Source organism: Fukomys damarensis, unplaced genomic scaffold (genome assembly GCF_012274545.1).
Source record: "Fukomys damarensis isolate Sample0158 unplaced genomic scaffold, DMR_v1.0_HiC HiC_scaffold_3, whole genome shotgun sequence".
Lineage (NCBI taxonomy): Eukaryota > Metazoa > Chordata > Mammalia > Rodentia > Bathyergidae > Fukomys > Fukomys damarensis.
In genome coordinates this window covers 6,360,415-6,381,610 of record NW_022900915.1, presented here as the reverse complement: position 1 = coordinate 6,381,610, position 21,196 = coordinate 6,360,415, and the positions used below count along the sequence as shown (strand labels likewise).

General features: G+C 36.9%; 1 protein-coding gene across 1 annotated transcript in view; it reads right to left on the bottom strand.

Moving 5' to 3' along the window:
• Isoc1 (isochorismatase domain containing 1) overlaps nt 1-21,196 on the bottom strand; it is a 160,901-nt gene that overhangs the window by 111,853 nt on the left and 27,852 nt on the right. Inside the window, exons 5-6 of the mRNA XM_019207873.2 lie at nt 6,418-6,583; nt 191-328 (exon numbers count right to left, since the gene is read on the bottom strand). Coding sequence (XP_019063418.1) covers nt 6,501-6,583 — 83 coding nt within the window. The 3' untranslated portion in view covers nt 191-328; nt 6,418-6,500. The remainder of the gene's footprint in view (nt 1-190; nt 329-6,417; nt 6,584-21,196) is intronic.

Below are 21,196 nucleotides of genomic sequence, written 5' to 3'. Positions count from 1 at the left end.
AAACACCTATAAAGAAAATGGAAACTTACCTTCACATTCACATATATATTAAACAGAGCTACTGTGTATGAGTTAGAGTTAGGAAAATGTGTTATCCAAGACTGACACTTGCTAGGAACTAAGACACATATGGAAAGGAAACACTTTCCTGGGCCTCCAGAAACTGGCAGATAGGAGGGAAAAATCATACCTCAGAAGTAAAAGGAAGTAGTGGATGGGTTGCTTGTGAAACTGTAGTCAGCTCCCCAAGGGTCTCTGTTAAGTCTGTGTGGGGTCATTCTGCTAAGCCTAGTGAAGTACTCCATAAAAGGAGCAAGGAAATTTCTTACTGGAAGGAAGGAGAAAAGAAAATATAATGGCAGAATCTTCTAATTCATTACAGTCCTGAGTCTGTAATGTGCCCAGGTAATGTTCTGTTCGCCACCTTCAAACTCAATTTCTTTTCCTCTCCTTTATAAGTAACTTGGCTTAATAACTACACTCAGCTCAAAGAACAGTGAAAATGTTTCTTGCGGCCAAATCTTGTTCTCTGAAAAGGAAGACCACAGGCAGGCAGGCTTCATTTTACGAAAGGGCAATATTTTAAATAGTCCCTCGCACAGAAATAGTCTAATACTTGAAATTTATTCTCATCAAAAGCATGCTATAAATGAGATTCATTTCCTTCCAAGTTTTCAAAAGTCTATTTGACTTCTATTTTTCTGGATGTACAGTTTCAGTTGCACAATCATACCAATTGATCATTTTAAAATTATTTTGAATATATATTTTCTATTTTATAATTGAGTTATATTTTGATATAAAGTTTATAACATCTCAAAATATCTTTCCAATTCTGTTAATACTTTACTACTGCCAAGGACAGTAATTTCAGGAAGTCAATACAATAATTCTTCAGTTTACAAATGCTTCTGTTTGCAAACAATTCAGTTCACAAACAAAAGCATTCAGCAAAATTTTGCTTCTGTTCACGAACTCTACATCAGGTGGCAAACACTGTGGCCACCTGCCTGCCTCACACAAATACAAACACAATCTTCTCCCAAATCATAAAACAAATGAAGATTGTGAACCGAGGTACCATTGTATATAGTTCAGCAATCTGTATAGACACCTATCTATTCCTGTGTTTATATACCTACACACGCACAAACTCAGTGCAAGACTCCAGGATTATGGATATACCCAAATTCCCACCCCACTTTTCTTGGTTCTTTCTTAGCAATGATAATTCATTAGCAGAACGGAACAGATACTTCCTAATACAACAGATTTTATACCATACTATATAACTATCTAATGTGGGAAAAATTTAGTGATCTTAATGAGAATTTTCATAAAGCTGAAACCGGAGATGGACTCCAACATGATATTTGTTTGGACGTTGCTTCCCCCAGATTTTTCCCCAAGTATCCTTGTGATTGTTAGTTAAAGCCATGTCTATATGTATTCCTGAATAGGAGATATGGAAATGTCACCAGCACTTTCCCCAAGCGACTATTGACATATATGCTCTGCTATTTCTCCTGTTGGGGTTCTGATGTATTTGCTGTGCATATATTTATTAAATGCACACAGTATAATAGACACTTTTGTAAGTACTAGGGCTAAATTGGTAAAACCAAAATACTAACTTTCAGAATGCATACATTGTAGTAAGGGCTGTCAAACAAATGAATAATATATACAGTGCATTCCATTATGATAAATGTTATAGAAGAACACAAAACAAATGGGAAAGTGCTATTATTAAAAGACAATTATGGAAGGCCATCACTGAGACAGTGGTATTTCAGGAAATGTGAGAAAATGAGCCGTATAATTATCTGAAGAGGTTACAAACAAGATACACAGTGTAAATCTAGCCTATCGACTATTTTTTGTGAAATTTATGAACTAAAAATGTTTTTCATATTTTTGCTTGTACTTTTGTGGAGTTTTTTCATTTTTATTATTCATTAGTACCCGTTCATGTTACACATTGATTGTAGGTTGGTGATAGGTGTACGTAACACATTTCAATTCTATTTTTAGCCTCTACCCTTACTTTTGCTCTCCCCTCTCTCCATCTTTGATTCCCATTCCATTTGGAGAAAAAAAACCTCTCTCTCTACTTCCTATTATCTTTTATTTTTCTCCATATTTATTATTTAGGTTTCACATATAAGACAAATCATGTGATATTTATATGTCTGCTTTATTTTATTTAACATTATGGTCCCAAAGTGCATCCACTCTCCTACACATGACTCATCTTTATGTCAGAGTAGTACTCTGTTATTATATACAAATACCACACTTTCTTTATGCATTCATGTGTTAAGGGACACATAGGCCATTTCAAAGATTTTTGCAGTTCTGAGATGTGCTGCTATAAACATGGATATGCATGTATCACTGTGGCATGATGTATTTAAATCTTTCAGAAGGATAGCCAGAAGAGGAATAAGTTGGTCAAATAAAACTTCTAGCTTTAGTTTTTTGAGGACTTCTCATGCTGATTTTGATAGAGGCTGTACCAGTTTATACTCCTACCAACAACATAAAAAGGCTCCTTTTTTCTACAGCCTCACCAGCATTTTATATTATTTGATTTCATGATGATAGCCATTCTTTATGGAATAAGTCATCATCTTACTCTTTTTGTTATTTACATTTATCTAACGATCAGAGATGTTAAGCATTTCCTCGTGTATTTATTGCCCATTTGCACTTCTGAGAAATCTCTATTTATTTTAGTTACCCATATTTTGATCAAGTCTTTAATTTGGGGGAATCCGATTTTTAAAAATTCTTTGCAGATTCTAGTTATGTATTACTCTCTCATCAGAGAAGTATCTAGCAAATATTTTTCCTACTTTTTAGGTGGACTCTTCAGTGTGATGGCTGTTTCCTTTGCTAGGCAGATTTTTAATTTTACCTCATGATTTTTGATGCTAGTTCTTATGCCAATGGCAGTTGTGTCCAGAAAGTCTTTTCATACCTCTGTGTCTTCAAAAGTTTTACCTATTTTATCTTCCAGAAAGGAGTGTCTTGTTTAATACATATTTTTTATTCATTTTTATTTTTATTTTGGTGTATTGTTGCTCATTGGGCAATCCATTTGATTGTTAAAGTCTTCTGCAGAAGTCATTTTTTGTTGTGCATTTACATGGGATACAAATATTTTTACTATCCTTGACTTTATGGAGAGGTCTATCCATGTACCTCTTTCCCAAATATCTTTATCACCAATTTTCCAGTTATATTCCTTGTAAGTTCCTGACCATCTAGCTAGCCCACTGGCTATCACTCATGAACCAGTATGGGTCACACATCACACATCTGGCCATTTTTCTTTCCAGGCAAAATTTACTACCAGGCACATAGCCAAAGTTCCCACTCTGAATATCTGTCTTCTCCACTCTCCTTCAGGGATGTCCTGGACAAGGCCATAATGCTGTAGCTGTTCACTTGCCAAGGTGGTGCCTGCATAACATGTAGAGCCATCTGTAAACCAGGCCCTACCCTTCTTTTCCTCTGACAGCTGCTCACATGGTACACTGCACAAGGCCACAGGTGCATTCTGGGAAGCAGAGGCAATATAGCAGGAGTAGAAGCCACAGGCATCTGGACAATTTCTTTATAAAATTTACTTGTGACTTCTAGACCTGCTCTGGCTCAATCACATAACATTGTTCATTTAGAGATGAACTGTTGCTGTGCACATCCAACTTCATGCCAGTGGATCAGATATACCCAGTTCATGATAGGCAACTTAGGTTTCATGGTAGTTGGGGGCCCCATGGTCAAGGGTTACGCTTCCACCAGGCCCAGTAGCTGGCCAAGAGCTATTTTTTGAAGGGAGAGGAGTTGGCTATAGATGATGGCAGAAACTTGCCCTAAAATCCTAAAGGCCTCCATTGTGATTCATCTAAGGGAGCATGCCAGAGACTCCAGACAGCAGGCCTACTTCACGTGCCATTGGATCTGCTGGATCATATGGTCTCAGAGGCAGAGCAGCCTGAACAGCAGCTGGGAGCCTTCTTTTGTTATGGGCCCCATTCAGAACTGTCAGCTTTCTGAGTCATTTGGAAAATGGCCTAGAGTAAAACACTAAAGTGAAAAATGTGTTGCCTCCAAAATCCAAATAGGCCCACTAGGCATTGTGCCGCTGTTGTGGTTATAGGGAGAGCCAGATGAAACAATTTATCTTTTACCTTAGAAGGGATATCTCTACAAGCTTCACACCACTGATCTCCCAGAAATTTCACTGAGAGAGAAGGACCTTGACATTTAATTGGATCGGTATCTCCATTCTCAGGTTCACAGACGCCTTACTAACCATCCAGGGCGGCTGCCCCCTTTTGCTCATTTGGTGCAGTCAGCGTATGGGCCCTGTCATGGGCCAGCATGATGCCTTGTGAGAAACAAAAGTGACTAAATGCTTCCATTTGGCCCGTGCCACTCCTGGATCCAATTACACCTATTTCCCTTAAGTTTCCCAGTTGACTGACCATAGTCCTCACTCTAAGGTCTGGCACACAGAGAAGAGCAATGACAGGGCTGTTCAGGGGTGCCAGTGCTCCCCTCACAGATCTTCTTCTCAAAGTATTATTAAAGGGTTCATTTTCTGCCTCATACCCGCGGAGAGGATTAGGTATAACGTAACAAATTCACTCCAGCATTTCTATTTCCTAAGCCTCTGAATCCCCTCATCAGCACTACATCATCTTTCACTCAGTCACAGCGGGCCATCTTTTGACCCATATTTCTACCCACTATCCAAACAAACCATTGACACCTGCTTGTTACTTCACAGTCTGAAACATTAAATTCAGACTCTGCCTAATGGGCCTATAGCAACCAACTCTGGTCTAAGTGCATGTTCTTGCCACCATCATTCTGTACTCATGAAATCCATTCCCATATGTGCTCTTCGGGCTTCTTCTCTTCTCGTAAGAGTTAGAAAACTCAAGAAGTTTGGATTTTTTTAAAGAGAATAGCAGACCTCCTCATACTATGAACCTCGCCGTGAGAAGCTTTCTGCAATTTGATCGTGGTTATGGTCTAGAGGCAACAGTGAGTGGTGAGGGTGCATCCCGAGTCGTGTCGGCATCACCGTGCTTGGCCAACGCAGAATGCGTTTCCTCTGATATTCTAGGACAGACCAACACCACAGGGAGGGGAAATGAGGGTGCCTCCCCTACTGTGGGTGGGGAAATCCTATCCTTTAGCAAAATAATCTCATTAGAGTCTAGAAGTTCAACGTCCTCAGCCTTGTCAGGGTCCTCCCGAACATCTCCATCTCACTGTGCAAGATCTCATTCTTTTCCAATCAGCACCCACACCTCTGCCTCAGAAACCCTTTGAGGCTGAACACTGAACTTACTATGTACTTGAGGCAATCAAATTATGAGAGTTGTGTTTGGATTATTGCAATCTTGCCCCAGTGGCTAAAGTAGATGAGATTTTCTTTCAGGACAGACTTAGAAACTTAAATGTTTTATTTGTGTCTGGACCTAGGAATTTGAAACGTTGAGCTCCTCATTTTTCCTTTATTAATTTGTGCTCACAATTAGAAGACTTTAGATTTCTCAGGGGTGTTTTATTTTTCTCACTGAGTTTATTGGTACATTTTAGGTATACAGTACAGTCACATTCATTATTGGGATCTTGTACCTTTACATGACAGGTCTTGGTTCTCATTTTTCCCCCTCATCCCTGCCCTCCCTTCACCCTCTCATGTGTGTTTTGAGCTCAGTGTTTTCCTTCACTGGTTTGTCCAGAGACGCAAAGAGCAAACAACCAGCATCATTACATTACCTACTCTGCCAAAAAATATTCAAAATTATCATATATAGAGTCACTAAATTCTTAGTATCTCATGAGTGGTGATTAGGATCTATAAAGCATAATACTTTAAACAGTTTACACCAAGGACTATCAGTATTTCCCACAATATTAATTGGTTCTCATTTCCCCCTCATCCCTGCCCTCCCTTCACCCTCTCATGTGTGTTTTGAGCTCAGTGTTTTCCTTCACTGGTTTGTCCAGAGACGCAAAGAGCAAACAACCAGCATCATTACATTACCTACTCTGCCAAAAAATATTCAAAATTATCATATATAGAGTCACTAAATTCTTAGTATCTCATGAGTGGTGATTAGGATCTATAAAGCATAATACTTTAAACAGTTTACACCAAGGACTATCAGTATTTCCCACAATATTAAGAGAAACCATTGTATCTTTAGGTCTCAGAAAATTAGAAAGCCAACTCTAGGAATTACTACAGACATTAAAGAATTTCTGCTTTACAATTCTATTTATCTAAAGCCACTCCCCGTACCAAAATATGCATTAATCACTGCTTACTAGAGAAACAGATGTAATACAAGATATAGAAATATATAAGAATTTACTAGAATGGCTTACCATGGCCAGAGTCAGGTGTGGGAAGTGCAAAAGGGCTGTCCGTGCTTGCCTGAGATCCTAAGGATCCAGTGAAGGTTTGGAGCTCACTGTAGTGTCCTGTGCAAGTCCATATCAGGGAACAAGAGTTTGTGGTGGAAGCTGAAGGTCCGTGCAGGAAGGCTGAAGTCTGAAATCAAAGCCAAGAGATGATTTCCAAGGTGAAAGTGAAGACAGGAGCTCCTCTGAAGAGGTAGAAACAAGCCTTTCTTTTTTGTTGTCTGTTTATTTCATTCAGGTGGCAAGCTTATTTATTGGTTGCTGTCACTCACACCCAGGGTGGACCACCTGTCTTTAGTGGATACCTTCGGCCACACCCAGAGTAATGCTGATGCAGCTCAGTTGTGCATTTCTAACTCAAGACACAATCTGTTAATCATCACAGTATGTTAATATTTTTCATATTTGAAAAGCTTTCTGTTACTTCTGTGTACCTGTTTTTAAATCATTTGTGCAATATGCTGATTTTTCTCCATTTCCCTCAATCTTAGTCTTCTTTGTATCATTCAGCAGCTTTTGGATCCACTGTTCATGTTCTCTTGTTGTTTTTTTTAAAGATGTCTCTCAATTATTTGTTCACCAACAATAACCCTGTGTTCTAGTTCGATACTCTGTCCTCACATTGGTCATTTCTGCTGTCTATGCTTTCAATAGAATTTTTAATCTACTGAATTGCTGTTGGTACATTTTCAAGGACTCCAATTCTTTTTACATTGAATATTCATAATTTGTATCATTTTATCTCAGCTAGCTTCTTGTTAGTGTCTCCTCTAGATTCACTGAATATTTTGTTCACTAGGCCCACTATTTAGTTATATCATCTTTGAACTCACCAAACACCTTATTGATCTGCTGTTTTTTTAATCTACTGTTATCCATTTGACTAACTAGCTATGTGGCTTTTGATTTTTCGCTCCCTCAATGCCTATGGATCAGCTTTGAGAGTGTTGGGAGCTTGTGAAAGCATTTGATTGCTTTGTCTTCTCATGTTTCTACTTTTTGTTTGTTGTACAGAGAGTTGGGGGTTGATTACAGTAACAGACTCTGTTATGAATATATAGACCTTTTTAGTTTGTATCTGCACTTCAGCGATGCATTCTGGGCACTCTTTGCCTATGTCCCAGAATACTACTGCCTTCATTATTGGAGGGAGGGTATGCAGTGTATTTGACTCAGCACCCAGTTCTCTGGGAATGAGCCATCATATTGTTAATGACACCGAGGCAATCCAGATATTGTCACACAGACAAAACCATCTGGTATCAATAACTGTGTCACTTTTACTATAATAATAAAATGAGCAACAGTAATAACATCAAAGACCAACTGGATATTTTATGCCCTGAAAATCAATATTGTACCACTCTTAAGCATAGAAAAGAGGTCTATAATTATAGAATGAACACCAAAACAAAGTAAATATTGATCTACAGTAAATATTTACTAAGTGGAACAACACTAATGATAGAACTGCATTGAATAGCAATAGCACAGAGGTAACAACCTATCTGGATATTCATAAAGTATAGGTTATACAAGACATGGGGGTGGTGAATGGGAGAATGAGAAAGTGAAATATGAAATATTAATCAATGGAAGATGAGGAGGAGAGAAAAACGAGAATGGACATCATATTGAGGAGTAAAAGGAAATTGATCATATTAGATAACAGTTAGTATAAAAGAACATAGGTGAAAAAGAAAAGAAAAAAACACAGAGCAAAATAAAGGCAAACAAGAAGGGGAAAAAGTCAAAGGGTGAAAAGAAAAAAAAAGATTAAAATTTAGCCTATTAAAAAAAAGTTATATTTTTGAGTGAGTGATTTCTTCCCAAGGTTTGCAGTCTGAATATAGCAAGTCACAGTGGTCTCTGCCTAGCTTTACAGCATATCAGATTGTCAGGTGGGTCATCTATGTCCGCACACCCTAGACTGTGGCAAATGTTCAAGTCAGAGCATGCCTTTGCTCATACTACAAGATGGAAAAAAATCAGCCCTCTGGTCTCTGTTCATTGTAAACTGTGGGGCAGAAGGTCAAGCAGACTATTGGATTTAGTGCCAACACTTTCAGATCCATCCTCCTCTGCAAACCACATTTTCTGGACTTAGTTTCTCTCCATGAGGGGCAAGGTCCATGTCATTCCTGACCAGAATTTAAACTCCTCAGGGGTCTGTTTCTGGCCCAGACCCTCTCTGTACTTGCTTCTCTGGCTGTCTCTCACCCAATCACTGTGGGAGACAACACTGGAAGCCCTGAAGTGGAGTTATTCTATGGCTCCATCTTAACCCAAAATGGAGCCGAATTAAACACTCACTCGCAATATGGCAGGCACTGCACTGGGTTTCTTCAATTTTGGTTTGCCATGAAGGAATCACTTTCAGAGTAAAACACAACATTGTTTTTGTAGTTTACAAAACCCATGGGCTTTTCTTGGGAATAGTGCTGTTGGCCAGGTCCATCTTTCCTCTGTAGCAGTGCCAACTCTACATTTACATTCTCTCCTGAGCCATTGGCCTTGTCTTTTGTCCACTCTGTTTGGTCACTTGGTTGATGCCTCTGTTGCTGGATTCTGAATGGAAACAACACAGAGTGGGCTTAGATTTGGGGGATGGCCACTGTTAGGGTGTGAAATCCATAGACGCAAAACTGGCTCAGGGCAAATGCCACACAGGGGCAGGTTCCTCCATCTGGTTTTCATATTTTCAACTGTTGAAAACTATTCAAATAATTTTTATGCCACAAGAAAATTACATGAAAATTCCAACTTCAGTCTCTGGAAGTAAAATTTTCTTGACCAAGGTTATGCCCGTTCGTATGCACAGTGTCTGAAACTGTTTTCATTGTACGACAGCACTGCTGAGTACATTTTTCAGCGATCTTCTGACCCTGAATCCCTACAGTGGCCTGCACCAGAAAGTCTGCTAATTACTAATCAAGCAAGAGTTTTCCAGGCTATATTTTTAAAACTTATGCCATTTTGGGGGACCTACACATTTGCAAGATTTAAATACGTAGTACAGATTTTATACTTTGTTATTCTTATATATTAAAAAATTAGTGCTTTCACAAGTTAAAATGTTTTGACACTGAAATCATAATATTAATATTTAACTGGTATGTCTTCTCAGTCCAACTATCTTCCCATTTCAAGTATCTACACTTGTCAGCCAGTGATGCGAGGAACTTGCCAACAGTTGAACAAAGTTGGATTTAACAGCATGTTGCAATGGAGAGAACAAATAACATTAGGAAACTTCAAGTGTCTCAGTAAGAGTATGTTAGAGAATTTGGTTTTATTAATGGCTATTTAGGAAAGAGTTCAAGAAGCTATTCTTAGCTGATTAAATTAATTCCTACAGGAAATATTCTATGATTGTATCTTAATAACTCATCTGTGAAATTGGAAGACTACAGCAAAGCTAACCTATGGTCGTGAACTACTAGAGTCAGTAATACTAGCAGAGGAGTATATCTAGGAATTTTTAAAAAATCTATTTTGGAATACGACAACAGAACTGTATTGCTATACTATGTGACAAAGAGACCCTCTAATGCTAGACAGCCTGTGAAGCTGTAACATTTTATCAAATAACATCAGGCACTATGTGAAGCCAGACTAGGTCCACCTGCCAGTACAAGGTAAAACTGAAAGTGCCAATCTAGCTTTCAGCTGTTTTTCTTTTCTTTCCTCTAGTCAGCTGTGTCCCTTTCACATGTATGCTGCTGGATTTTTAACATGGAACCTGAGAGTCTTAATCCTAGTGATACATTTATCCTATTTTTCTTTGGAATTAGTTCCAATATTGTCTTCTCATGTTTCTCTGTGAAAGTGTGGAATGATTACATTATTTCCATTTCACAGGCAAATTTTCTAGCTCAAAAGAATAATCAGTGATACACCTCAATATTCTTCATGTTCAGTGAGACAAGTTACTAACAATACAGCCCAAGATAAACTAAATTGTTACACTGATTCCTTCAGAATATTTTCCCCTACTGAGACTTTCTGAAGGGAAAAATGAACTTCAAATTTGGACTAAGATTTATGTATGTCTACTTCAACAAAATTTTTTATGATGCTTTATCTCTTAGACTTCTGAATTGTTTAAATTTTATTCAAAATTCTGTGGTCTAGAGTAGGGCATCTAGAATTTTTAACAAAAGTCTCAAAAATTTTCTCTCCGACAAGAACTATAAAATGAATAAAATTGCCATGAAAACCCCTTCAAAATTCTGTCTACGCCAAAGAGATAAAACCACTTCAGAAGTGTTTTTGCAAGAAAAGTAACTTGGTCAGCACAATGGTGTACACTAAGATTTACTATAGATTGTTCCTTTACATGTTTTGTTATTGTTATTTGTTGTTTTATTTTTACCAGTATGAGGCAAAGCAAGAGCAGGTTTTCTATGGATGGGGATTGACTATATATGGAGCAAAGTACTGAAAAACCTTATGATCAAGGGCACTATTGAAAACAATAGCAATAGGGCTGGGTATTTAGCTCAGTGATTCTGCTGCCTGCTTCACAAGCGCAGGGACCTGAGTTTGACCCCTGGAACTCCCCCTCTCCCCCAAAAACCAAAACAACAGGAAGCACTGAGAAGGCCATCATCACAAGTATTCCCAGGTCGAAGCACAAATTATTGGAAAAAAAAACACAAATTAGTGGCAAGTAATAGATCAGTAAAATAGCCAGAAATATAACAAGATGATATAGTGAAAAGGACACCCAACAAACTCTAAATGTTAAAAATATAAATATATCTACACCTAGACATAACACAATCAAATTGCTGCTTCACAAAATATCTTCATAGAAGTAAAAAAAAAAAAATTAATCACGTCCAAAAGAGCCCCAAAACCCCAGTGAAGTTAACAGCTTCCTCCTTGCCAGAGCAATGGAGTCCAGAATGCAATTACATGACATAGCCTCAGTATTAGGGTGAAGAAAGAAGTCAGTCAAGACTTTTTTATTTTGTACAGGAAAAGTATTCTACAAAAGCAAAGAGAATTAGGGAATTCAACAATGATGATTGGAGAATTCAATACTACACTTCCAATACAGGAAAACAGGTAAGTAAGCAATAACATCAGCATCAACACATCGTCATCAACAACAATAAAAACTAAGCAGAAAATCAGCAAGACTCGAATACCACTAACATCCAACCTGATCTGACTGACATCTCCACGGAGAAACATCTACCACACAGAACATCCATTCTCTTCGGAAGCAGATGGAACATCCCCCAGAATAAACCATAAACCAGATCACAAAGCAGGTCTCAATAAATTTAAAATGATGAAAACATACAAAACACATGATTATAACTCAAAGGAAACCCAGAGAATACACAACTATTAGAAATTAGGCAACATACCTTTAAATAACACCCTCTGTGTTTTTAATTAAAATGAAAATTCCAGAACAGGCAACTCACAGAGATAGAATGAAGACAGTGATTATTTGGAATGGGAGTAAGAGCCAGGAGTTACTACACGTGGGAGTCAGGGATCTTTCTGAGTAACTGGATGTCAAAGGAGACTGTAGAAGTGGTTTCATAACTACATAAACTCATTAAAAATCTTTTAATTTTACCTAAAGTAGGAGAATTTTTGGTGGCTAAGTCATATGGTATGAAAACTGTATAGTAGGTTATATTTCTAAATAATCCATAAAGCAGAGAGGTATCAAATGAGAAACTAGACAATATTTTTATCTGAATAAATATAAAAAGTAAAATACTAAACTGTGTAACATATTTCTAAAGCTGTACTTGAGGAAAATTTTATAGTACTCACAGCATACATTTGAAAAGAAGATCTATAAATCTGGTAAAAGTAACTACACAGAGAAATTTAGGATGCTCTAAATTGTAGATACAAAAGTAAAGATTATTAGCATTTTCTCTACACTTTCTGCTATTGTTAACAATAAAGGTTTAACTGCTGTCATTTCAAAATAGCTTATTACAATCACAAGAAGCTTGGTTTAGTTTTGTAAGCCATATTGTAAACACAAAGCAAAATCTGTAATAGGTACACACACACACACTGACCAAGGAATCAAAACACACTAGGGGAAACTACTTAACCACCAAAGGAGACTATAGGATGACATACATTAAAAAAAAAAAAAAGAACTGCAAAAAAAGTGATTAGAAAAAAATGAACAAAATGACATCAAAACCTTACCTGTCAACATTTATTTGAAGTATAGATTAAAGCCTATAATTAAAAGAGAGGATGACTTGGTGGCTATAAAAATCAGGACTCATTTGCTGCCTATAAGAAATTCACTGCATATGAGGAATACAAATAGACTGAAACTGAACAGTATGGAATAAGAGAGTCCATGGAAACAGAATCCAAGAGAAAGTGAGAACTTATGTTAGCTGAGAGATGACATAATACAGAATGGAAAAAAAACTGAAAAAATTTTTCTAAGGTTCAAAGTAAGACAAGGATGCTCATTGCACCACTTTTACTTAATGTTGCTCTAGACAATTGCACAAAATAAATAAAGAGCTTCTACAATGGAAAAAAAGAGGGTATTTTCAGATGACCTGAGCTCATTATAACTACAGTTAAAGAGAAAAGATTAACTAAAAACAGGGATTAGGAAACATTTTAGAGTCATCTAATTATGATTCTGAATGTTTACTATAATGCATATAACTTGGCAAAATTGGTAATATGTAAATTTTACTTAGACTGTAATACTATTTTTTAAAATAAACTTTTTATTGTCTTGAAAGACTAGCATTTAGCCAGATTCACAAGCCCCATTTGAAAATATATCAACATAATGTTGTTCGCGTGTGATACAAATAACTGTGGCACTTAATTCCAGTGATTAAAAAATAGTTGCCTAACACATTTGTGGGAACAGAATCTCAAGAAAGTCTTCTGAAAGGTTCTGAAAGAGATTTTATTGTTCTATCACTTTGTATTTTTTATGGGTGGTCAAACTGTTCTGGAGAGACGATGCATCCTCCTTTACATGGCAAACCTAATTTAACAGGCTTTGAGATACCTGCTTTTGACATTACTACACATGTGTGAGCCAGATACCAAATTCATTACATTTTAGCATTAGGAAATAACATTAACTGAAGTCATGACATTTGTTAAAGAAGGATGGGACTTCGAGACCTGGGGAAAAACCCTGCACAGAAACAGCAAATTGCTCTTTCAACTTCACATAAACTGAATTTGGCTTGCTGTGAAACTTGTCCGTTTATCACTTTCTCAACTGTTCTACAGGCCCCAAAGATATTGTTTCTCGGAATGCGTCTATATGAGTTTTCATTCTCCTCGTTTCCCTACTACATTCAACTACCTTGCAGCATCTGGTTTTAATGAGCACTTTAAAAGACAGCAGACAATTCCCAATAGAAATGTTCTGCCTTGAGTTTGGACATTTCTCTCTAGTGCTTTTTATCTTTTTACTAGCACTTTTCCATAAGAATAAATGTATTTGCTTTCCTCAGACATATAAAAATACTTTATTTTTGCCAAAGACACAACTACCCTCCGTCACCCCTCAGGTTCATAGCATTGGAATAACTTTTTCATCCTTCCTCCCTCTCTTTTATATCCGGCTCATCATTAAGTCTTTCCAAATGCCTCACCCAAACCTAAGCTCACATCACCTGGCGTCTGCATTCTTGAGATGAGCTTCTTTCTCATGCCTCCATTCACTCTGTTCTGAAACACCCTGTGCTCAGCTGCTACATCAACTTTTAAGATCTTTCCGGTGGCATTTCCTTCTGTAGACTTCTCAGTTCATGCTTGTGCACTTCCCGTTCAGCTTCTATTGCTGTGACAAAATGCCGAATATAAATCCACATCAGAGAGGAGACTTATTTCGGCTCACAGTTCCAGTGTTCTCAGTCCAGGGTTGCCTGGCTCCACTGTTCCTGGGACTGTGATGAGGCAGAGATCACGCTGGGAAGGAGTGGTAGGGCTGCTCCCCTTACGCACCCAGGAAATGAAGAGTGCGAGTACGAAGAAGAACGGGGGCAGGATGGACCTTCTAAGGATTGTTCCCAGGGACCTCCTTCCTCCGACTAGGCCCCGCATCCAGATATTTCTGCCCCCTCTCCACAATGCCATTAATCTATGAATCAACCAATGGATTTTGATAGAGTCAGAGCTTTTATGGTCCAATTATTTCCCTAAAGCCCTCCTTCTGCCCATTATGGTGTTGGAGACCAGCCCTTCAGTACATAAGTCTTTAGAAGGATATTTCAGAGTTAAATTGTATGACAAATCCAATCACTGGAGTCCAAAGTCTAGTGCTTTAAAATAGCTGCTCTTCTATATAGCTCCTATACCTCAAGAAAATTTGTTTGCTTTTCTCTTTTTGTCTTTATTTTGCATTGATTTTCACATTATCATAATCCTAGCTGGGTGTGGTGGCGCACACCTGTAATCCCAGCACTAGGGAGACTGAGGCAGGAGGATCGCTGTGAGTTTGAGACCAGCCTGGGCTACATAGTGAGTTCTCAACTACATAGTGTGACCCTTTCTCAAAAAAACAAAACAAACAAAAAATTATCATAATCCTAAAAAATAGATAGATAAGAAAATAAAGAACGAAAAAAATCATTAGTTTGCTAAACATCATGCAATTTTTTAATACTAGTTATTATTTTTTTCCAGATCATTCTGACTCCAAAACCTATAATCATAATCAGTATACCCTACTGGTTCCACATCAAATAAAGTTCTGCTGGTCCCATTTTTCCCTTCTTTTCTACTATTCATACCTCACATCTTACCTCTGCTATGTATTTTTCAAAGCCAGTAGTTGCATAGTTGTGCATTTCCTCTTACGTTTTCTTCTCTGGACTTAGGTATAATATATGTTTTCTGTTGCTTATAGATGACCTAAAAAACTACAGCATTGATAATTATATGTATCTTATGCCTAAAGACTATATGTACCTAACACCAAGCAAAGTGACTTATATATTGAACATGGTGGAACAATGAATATAGATGTTATTTATTTTTGTAAAAAAATATCTTGACAGCATCATTGGATTTTAGGAGACTATCTCTATGTAGTTAATAAATATACACAGGTTGGGTAATGGTTCTCTAAGAAGAAGAATTCAGGCCTTGGAACTGCTTTTCATCAGATCTAACAAAGAGTTTTGTCATCTTACATGGCATGGAAAGGAAATGAATGCTGAACAAAAAATGTTAAAGACACGGCCAACAGGAAATTATTCAACATGTAGCAATGCCATTCTTTAAGGTCCACAAGGATGATCACCATAGATCTTAACGGGAGCATCTCTTGAAATGTATGTCTGGACAACAAGAAATAAAGAAACAAAGAGAGCTGATGGCAGTAGTTTCCATTAACATAGCATTCCACCCTTCCCAAAATGATTTCCGCAGTTTTTCTTTCTACCCCTAAATCAATGCAAGCTGGGATGATTATTAACCCAATTTTAGAGTAATGTCTTAATACTATTAGATTCTACTTTCCAAAATGATGGGACATATATGTAATACACTTGGGACCAGAAGTCAGTCTTTCTGAATTCCAACTCAGTGTTTTGACATTTGAATGTTGCTGTTTGCACAGGCAGTGACTCCTTCACAATTGCTTCCTTAGGTGGTGGTCTCTGTAGTGTAGTGGTTGTCATGTTTGCCTCACACAATTGCTTCCTTTGTGATATGGAAGTATATTTGCTAAACAGTGCTACCACCTGCTGGTAAGTTTTCCAGTAATTCACATTACAGCAGATGTGAAAATAAGTAAATGTTTAACCGATGCAATTTATTACTATAAATATATTTACCTATTATATTTTCTAATTATTCTCCTTATTGTGCTTCTTGCATCTCCTTACACATATCTTATTTAAGTAGCCCAATGAGTTTTGCAAGGTTAAATGTACAAGTATTTATTTGTCTTGAGAATTTTATGTACTTTCTAGAATGTATTTAATTGGGGGGATATTTTACTCAACTTAAAACATACCCTATCATAGCAAATATAATCTCTGCCTATACCATAAGTCAATTATTTCCAAACTTGTGTGAAATATAAGAATTGCATAAATAGAAAGATACTTTTAAAATGTAGATTTCTGGGTTTTTATATTAATCTGATTTGTTCAGGCATTATCTTGTCAGTTTTCTGCATTAGATTAGGTCAAAGAACTCTTCTAAAATTCAGTTCTTCATGAGAGAAAAAAACAAGGGACTGCACCGGAATGCAATCAGCAGGTATAGTCTAAGAAGCTCCCATTATGGAAATATTTTTTCCGAATAAAAATTTTTGGAGTTGTCATAAAATTGATCTTTGAAAGCAAAGTCATATGTGATAACTGAATTTCCACGGATGAAATAATTGGAAAACCTTGTTTTATTCTATTGACAATAAAAGGAGAAATATACTTTTGATATCTATAAGGTTAGGAAAGTAAGAATTAAAATACTTTTAACCTAGATTTTTTTTATCAAAATCCTTGCCCATTGTTAGTCTAACTGAGTCAAAGCAGAAAAATAACAACCATAAGAAACTCTAAGGACTCCTGGCTGTAATTCCAGTAGTTAACAGCCTCCAGATGTTGAGCTCTAGTTCCACACAAGTATTAGGAGAAAAATCAGAGAAAGATTAGCCTTATTTGGAAATTACTGGGCATGAAAATGAGCACTGTCAGGAGGGAAAAGAGGGTAGTTGAGAACAAGCTGACCCGAGGAAAAGGACGTGAAGCCATTAGTTGCCTTACAGACTTACTCTGTGTCCCATCACTAACTTGTAAAACAGTGCTGGCAACATACATGCTAGATGTTCACAGTGAGTGAAACCACCTGATGTGCAGTACAATAAGGATATAAGTACAGAGCCTTTGTGAATCCCACTCCTCACCCTTGATTGCAGGCTTACCAACACCTAGTTTCATATAAAGAGCTATCTATGCCTTCAATGTGGTAAACAGACAGCTTGTTCAGTAGTGCACTACTTTGGGTCTGAAGTAGCTAAGTGAGAACTGACTAGGTCAGTTCATGTTGAAAAATATTATGCAAAAGCATTCTTTCATCTGTCGTTAAAATTTGTCCTCCTCATCCTCTCCTAGTTGGCACTACTGGCTACTATTTTGTATATTCATAGATGACCTCCAGTCTAGATAGAATGTGAACCATACTAGCATAACACAGCCAGAATGGATAGCCCCTCAAGAACAGGTAAACTGATCATTTTTCCTCCTGCAAAACACTCCTGACGTGCTAGTGGCAACCATGTGTGATCTATCTAAAAATGTCTGTGTTCAACTACAATACTAAATAGCTCCCCATTTGGATAGGAACAAATCCCTAGTTGGAGCATATCAAACCCAGTGGAGATGAGAGCACGCTGTTTAAACAGTGTATGGGCAGTATCAGCATCATCCAGGAGCTTATCAGAAATGCACAATACCAAGCTCCATTCCAAACTTTTTGAATTAGTATCTAAATTGCACTGTAGAAAGAGCTTCATTTCATTGTAATGCACTTTAAGAACCACTACCTGAGGATAAAATCCAAACTCTTTCACATTACTCAGAATACCCATTATGAACTAAGCTCAAACACTTTTCCTGAGATTCCTGTCCCAGATCCCATCTACTCAATCTATGAGAATGGCATAGGTCCCTTCCTGCTAGGTTTTAAAGTGTCTATTCGACTTCCTTTTGTTTATTTGTTTTGAGACAGGGTCTCACTATGTAGTTGAGACTGACCTGGAACTCACTACGCAGCTCAGGTTGATCTCAAACTCACTGTGATCCTCCTGTCTCAGTCTCCCCAGTGCTGGGATTACAGGCGTGTGCTACCACGCCCAGCTCTATTCAATTTCCTGAACACATTTCCCCGCACTGCCCCAACTCCTTCTTGGGTAATTCCTACTAACTCTTTAGATATTCCTCCATGACACTTATATGGTAGACTGAGATAAATGTTCTCACTAGGATCTTTAACGAAACCCTATACTTCCTAATCACAGAACTTCTCTTGCTAGTGTAATGCTCTGTGTCTACCAAAAGACTATAAGTACTCAAGAAACAGCAACAGTCTTACTTGTTTGTTAAGCTAAATAAACCCAAAAAACTTCACATGTTAATCGCACCATAAATATTTGTGTAAGAAATGCTGACGAGGGAAATATGTCTCATAGACTAGTTGTGGTTTAATTTCTTTTTGCTTTCTGTCATGTACGCAGAAAAGTAATTTTGAATTTTTGGACTTTAAGGGAACCTAGTTCTAGAAATAGCCTCAGCACAGTACAAAGATGTATTTGGATAGCTACTTGGGTGCAATTAGAAAAGGAGAGGCATTCTAAAATCAGTATTCCAGATAAAAGAAAACACAATGCCAAATAAAATGTCCAAGAAGTTGTTAATCAGAAAAAGGCAACCAATATGAAAATTTTTAGAAAATAAAACTGGTGCAAGATGGTTTGAAGTGGAGCAAGGAATACAGAAAACTTCACTATGTTGAGGAACATGAAAAACGCAATGGATGGTTCAGATGAGGAGTAAATAAACCATCTGTTCAGAGTTTTGTTCTTATTTAAAGAGTATTTTTTTGCCTCCTTCATTTCTGCATCTGCAAATAATTTTCAGTACTTAACACAGAAGAGAATTTCACACTCCAAGTGATGAGATTTGCATTTCTAAAATGCTGTTATATCCTATGTAGCTGCAATATGGAAAATGAAATATTGGATTTAAGATCAGAAGCTAGAAGACAAGATCAGAAGCGAGTAAACCAAGTGAATAATTATAAAAGCCTAGATAGAGAGAGTGGTAGTGCAGGTGAAAAGGAGTAATATAATTGAATGACATTAAAGGCACGGTCATTAAAATGACCTTCATGGGCTATCTGTTAAAAGTACTTTAATATCTGGTTGTGTTCAATATATTGCTGAGGAAATAATAAGTGATTAAGCTCACTTTATTATGAGTACTACACATAAAGAAGGAGTAGAGTTTGGGCTGCATGCCTGTTCACTATAAGACTGAACCCAGAAATAGGTTTTTTAAGTTAAATCCTTGATTTTTTTTTACTCTAATTACAAATAAAAAGAAATCTAAAATATCTGATGCCTGAGTCGTATCTTCAAAGCACTTTTCTATCTTTTGCTTTGTGATCAAGCAATTGCAAAATTTTATGTAGGACTCTAGAACTAAATCTTAAATAGATTTCAAGGAAATCCTAAACCTCTTACCAATTTCAGAAAAAAAAATCATAGTTTAATTTTAAAGACATTCTGGAAATAAAAGGAGATTATTTCAAAAAAGAATTAATAAAGCCCCTTTACACTAAGGCATGGCCATATTATATAAGCTTTATTATAGCAGAGAAGTATCCAACTTATGGCTGAAAGTATGTATAAGGTCCTGGACAGCTAGCAGTGCCCCTCTGCACCAAAAAACATTAAGCTTTCAACATTATTATGTGATTTTTAGCAATATTTTTCATGGCTTCCATGTGCAGTGCTTAAGCACAGACTGCACAGCAACAACAGAACCCTGTGTGGATGCTGGAGTGTGGGGTACACTGCAGTTCTAATTCCATCTCCCACATGGGCAAAATTGAAATGTATGAGCATAACATACTACGTACACGTGTGTGATGAAGTGAGTACATCAGGCCAATTACTAAGAATAGTATTTAAACTACTTACATGTATGCATGCTTCTGAAGACAAATGCATGTTTTTATTACCACAGACATGTAAGTCTGTCCTTTTAATTATTAATCTCAGACTTATTTTACCGCATAAAATAATTTAAGGTGTCAAATACAACCATTAACATAAATTTTAGAAGCTCTGGTATAGGAAGTACAAAATATATCAAAATAGAGTGTTTTTTTCTCGTGATAACATTATAATTACTAATACTAGAGAACTAAATGGTCTCTCATTTATTAGTTTTTAGTTTTTATACTTCAGAATGACTTCAACATCATAACAAGAGTAACTGAATGCTCAAAAAGAAAGTATATGAAGGAAGAGTGTTCAATGAGAAACAGACAAATGAGTGCATTTTTGTTAAGACATATAAATCACTATGTTTAATTTGTAGATAAATTGGGTTAGTTTTCAAAGATTAGAATTTGAGAAGACATATGCAAAAACATGTTGTGACTTTAGATGTTTATCAAGAAAAGTTACATAAATAAAACTGGGTTTCAATCTGCCAAAGATTAAAACTATACCCTTATATTTCACAATGCACTAAACTAAAATCCAAGTGGATGTAAGATCTAAATATCAAAACAGAAACACTAAACTTGCTGGAAGGTTAGTGAGGTAGAACTCTGGAAGACACTGGCATAGGAAAAGACTTTATAAACAAATCCTCAGTAGCACGGGAACTAGCACAAAGAATCAATAACTGGGATCTCATCTTATTAAAAAGCTTTTGCACTTTAAGTGAAACCACCAACAAAGCTAAGAGACAGCCCATAACGTGGGAAAACTTTTCACTAGCTGTTCCTCAGGCAAAGGTCTACTATCTAAAATATATAAAGAACTCAAAACAATTAGACACCCCAAACATAAAGACCTGATCCAAAAATGGGCATCTGAAATGAACAGACATTTCTCAAACAAACAAGAAAACTCAATATGGGATCTCATCTTATTAAAAAGCTTTTGCACTTTAAGTGAAACCACCAACAAAGCTAAGAGACAGCCCATAACGTGGGAAAACTTTTCACTAGCTGTTCC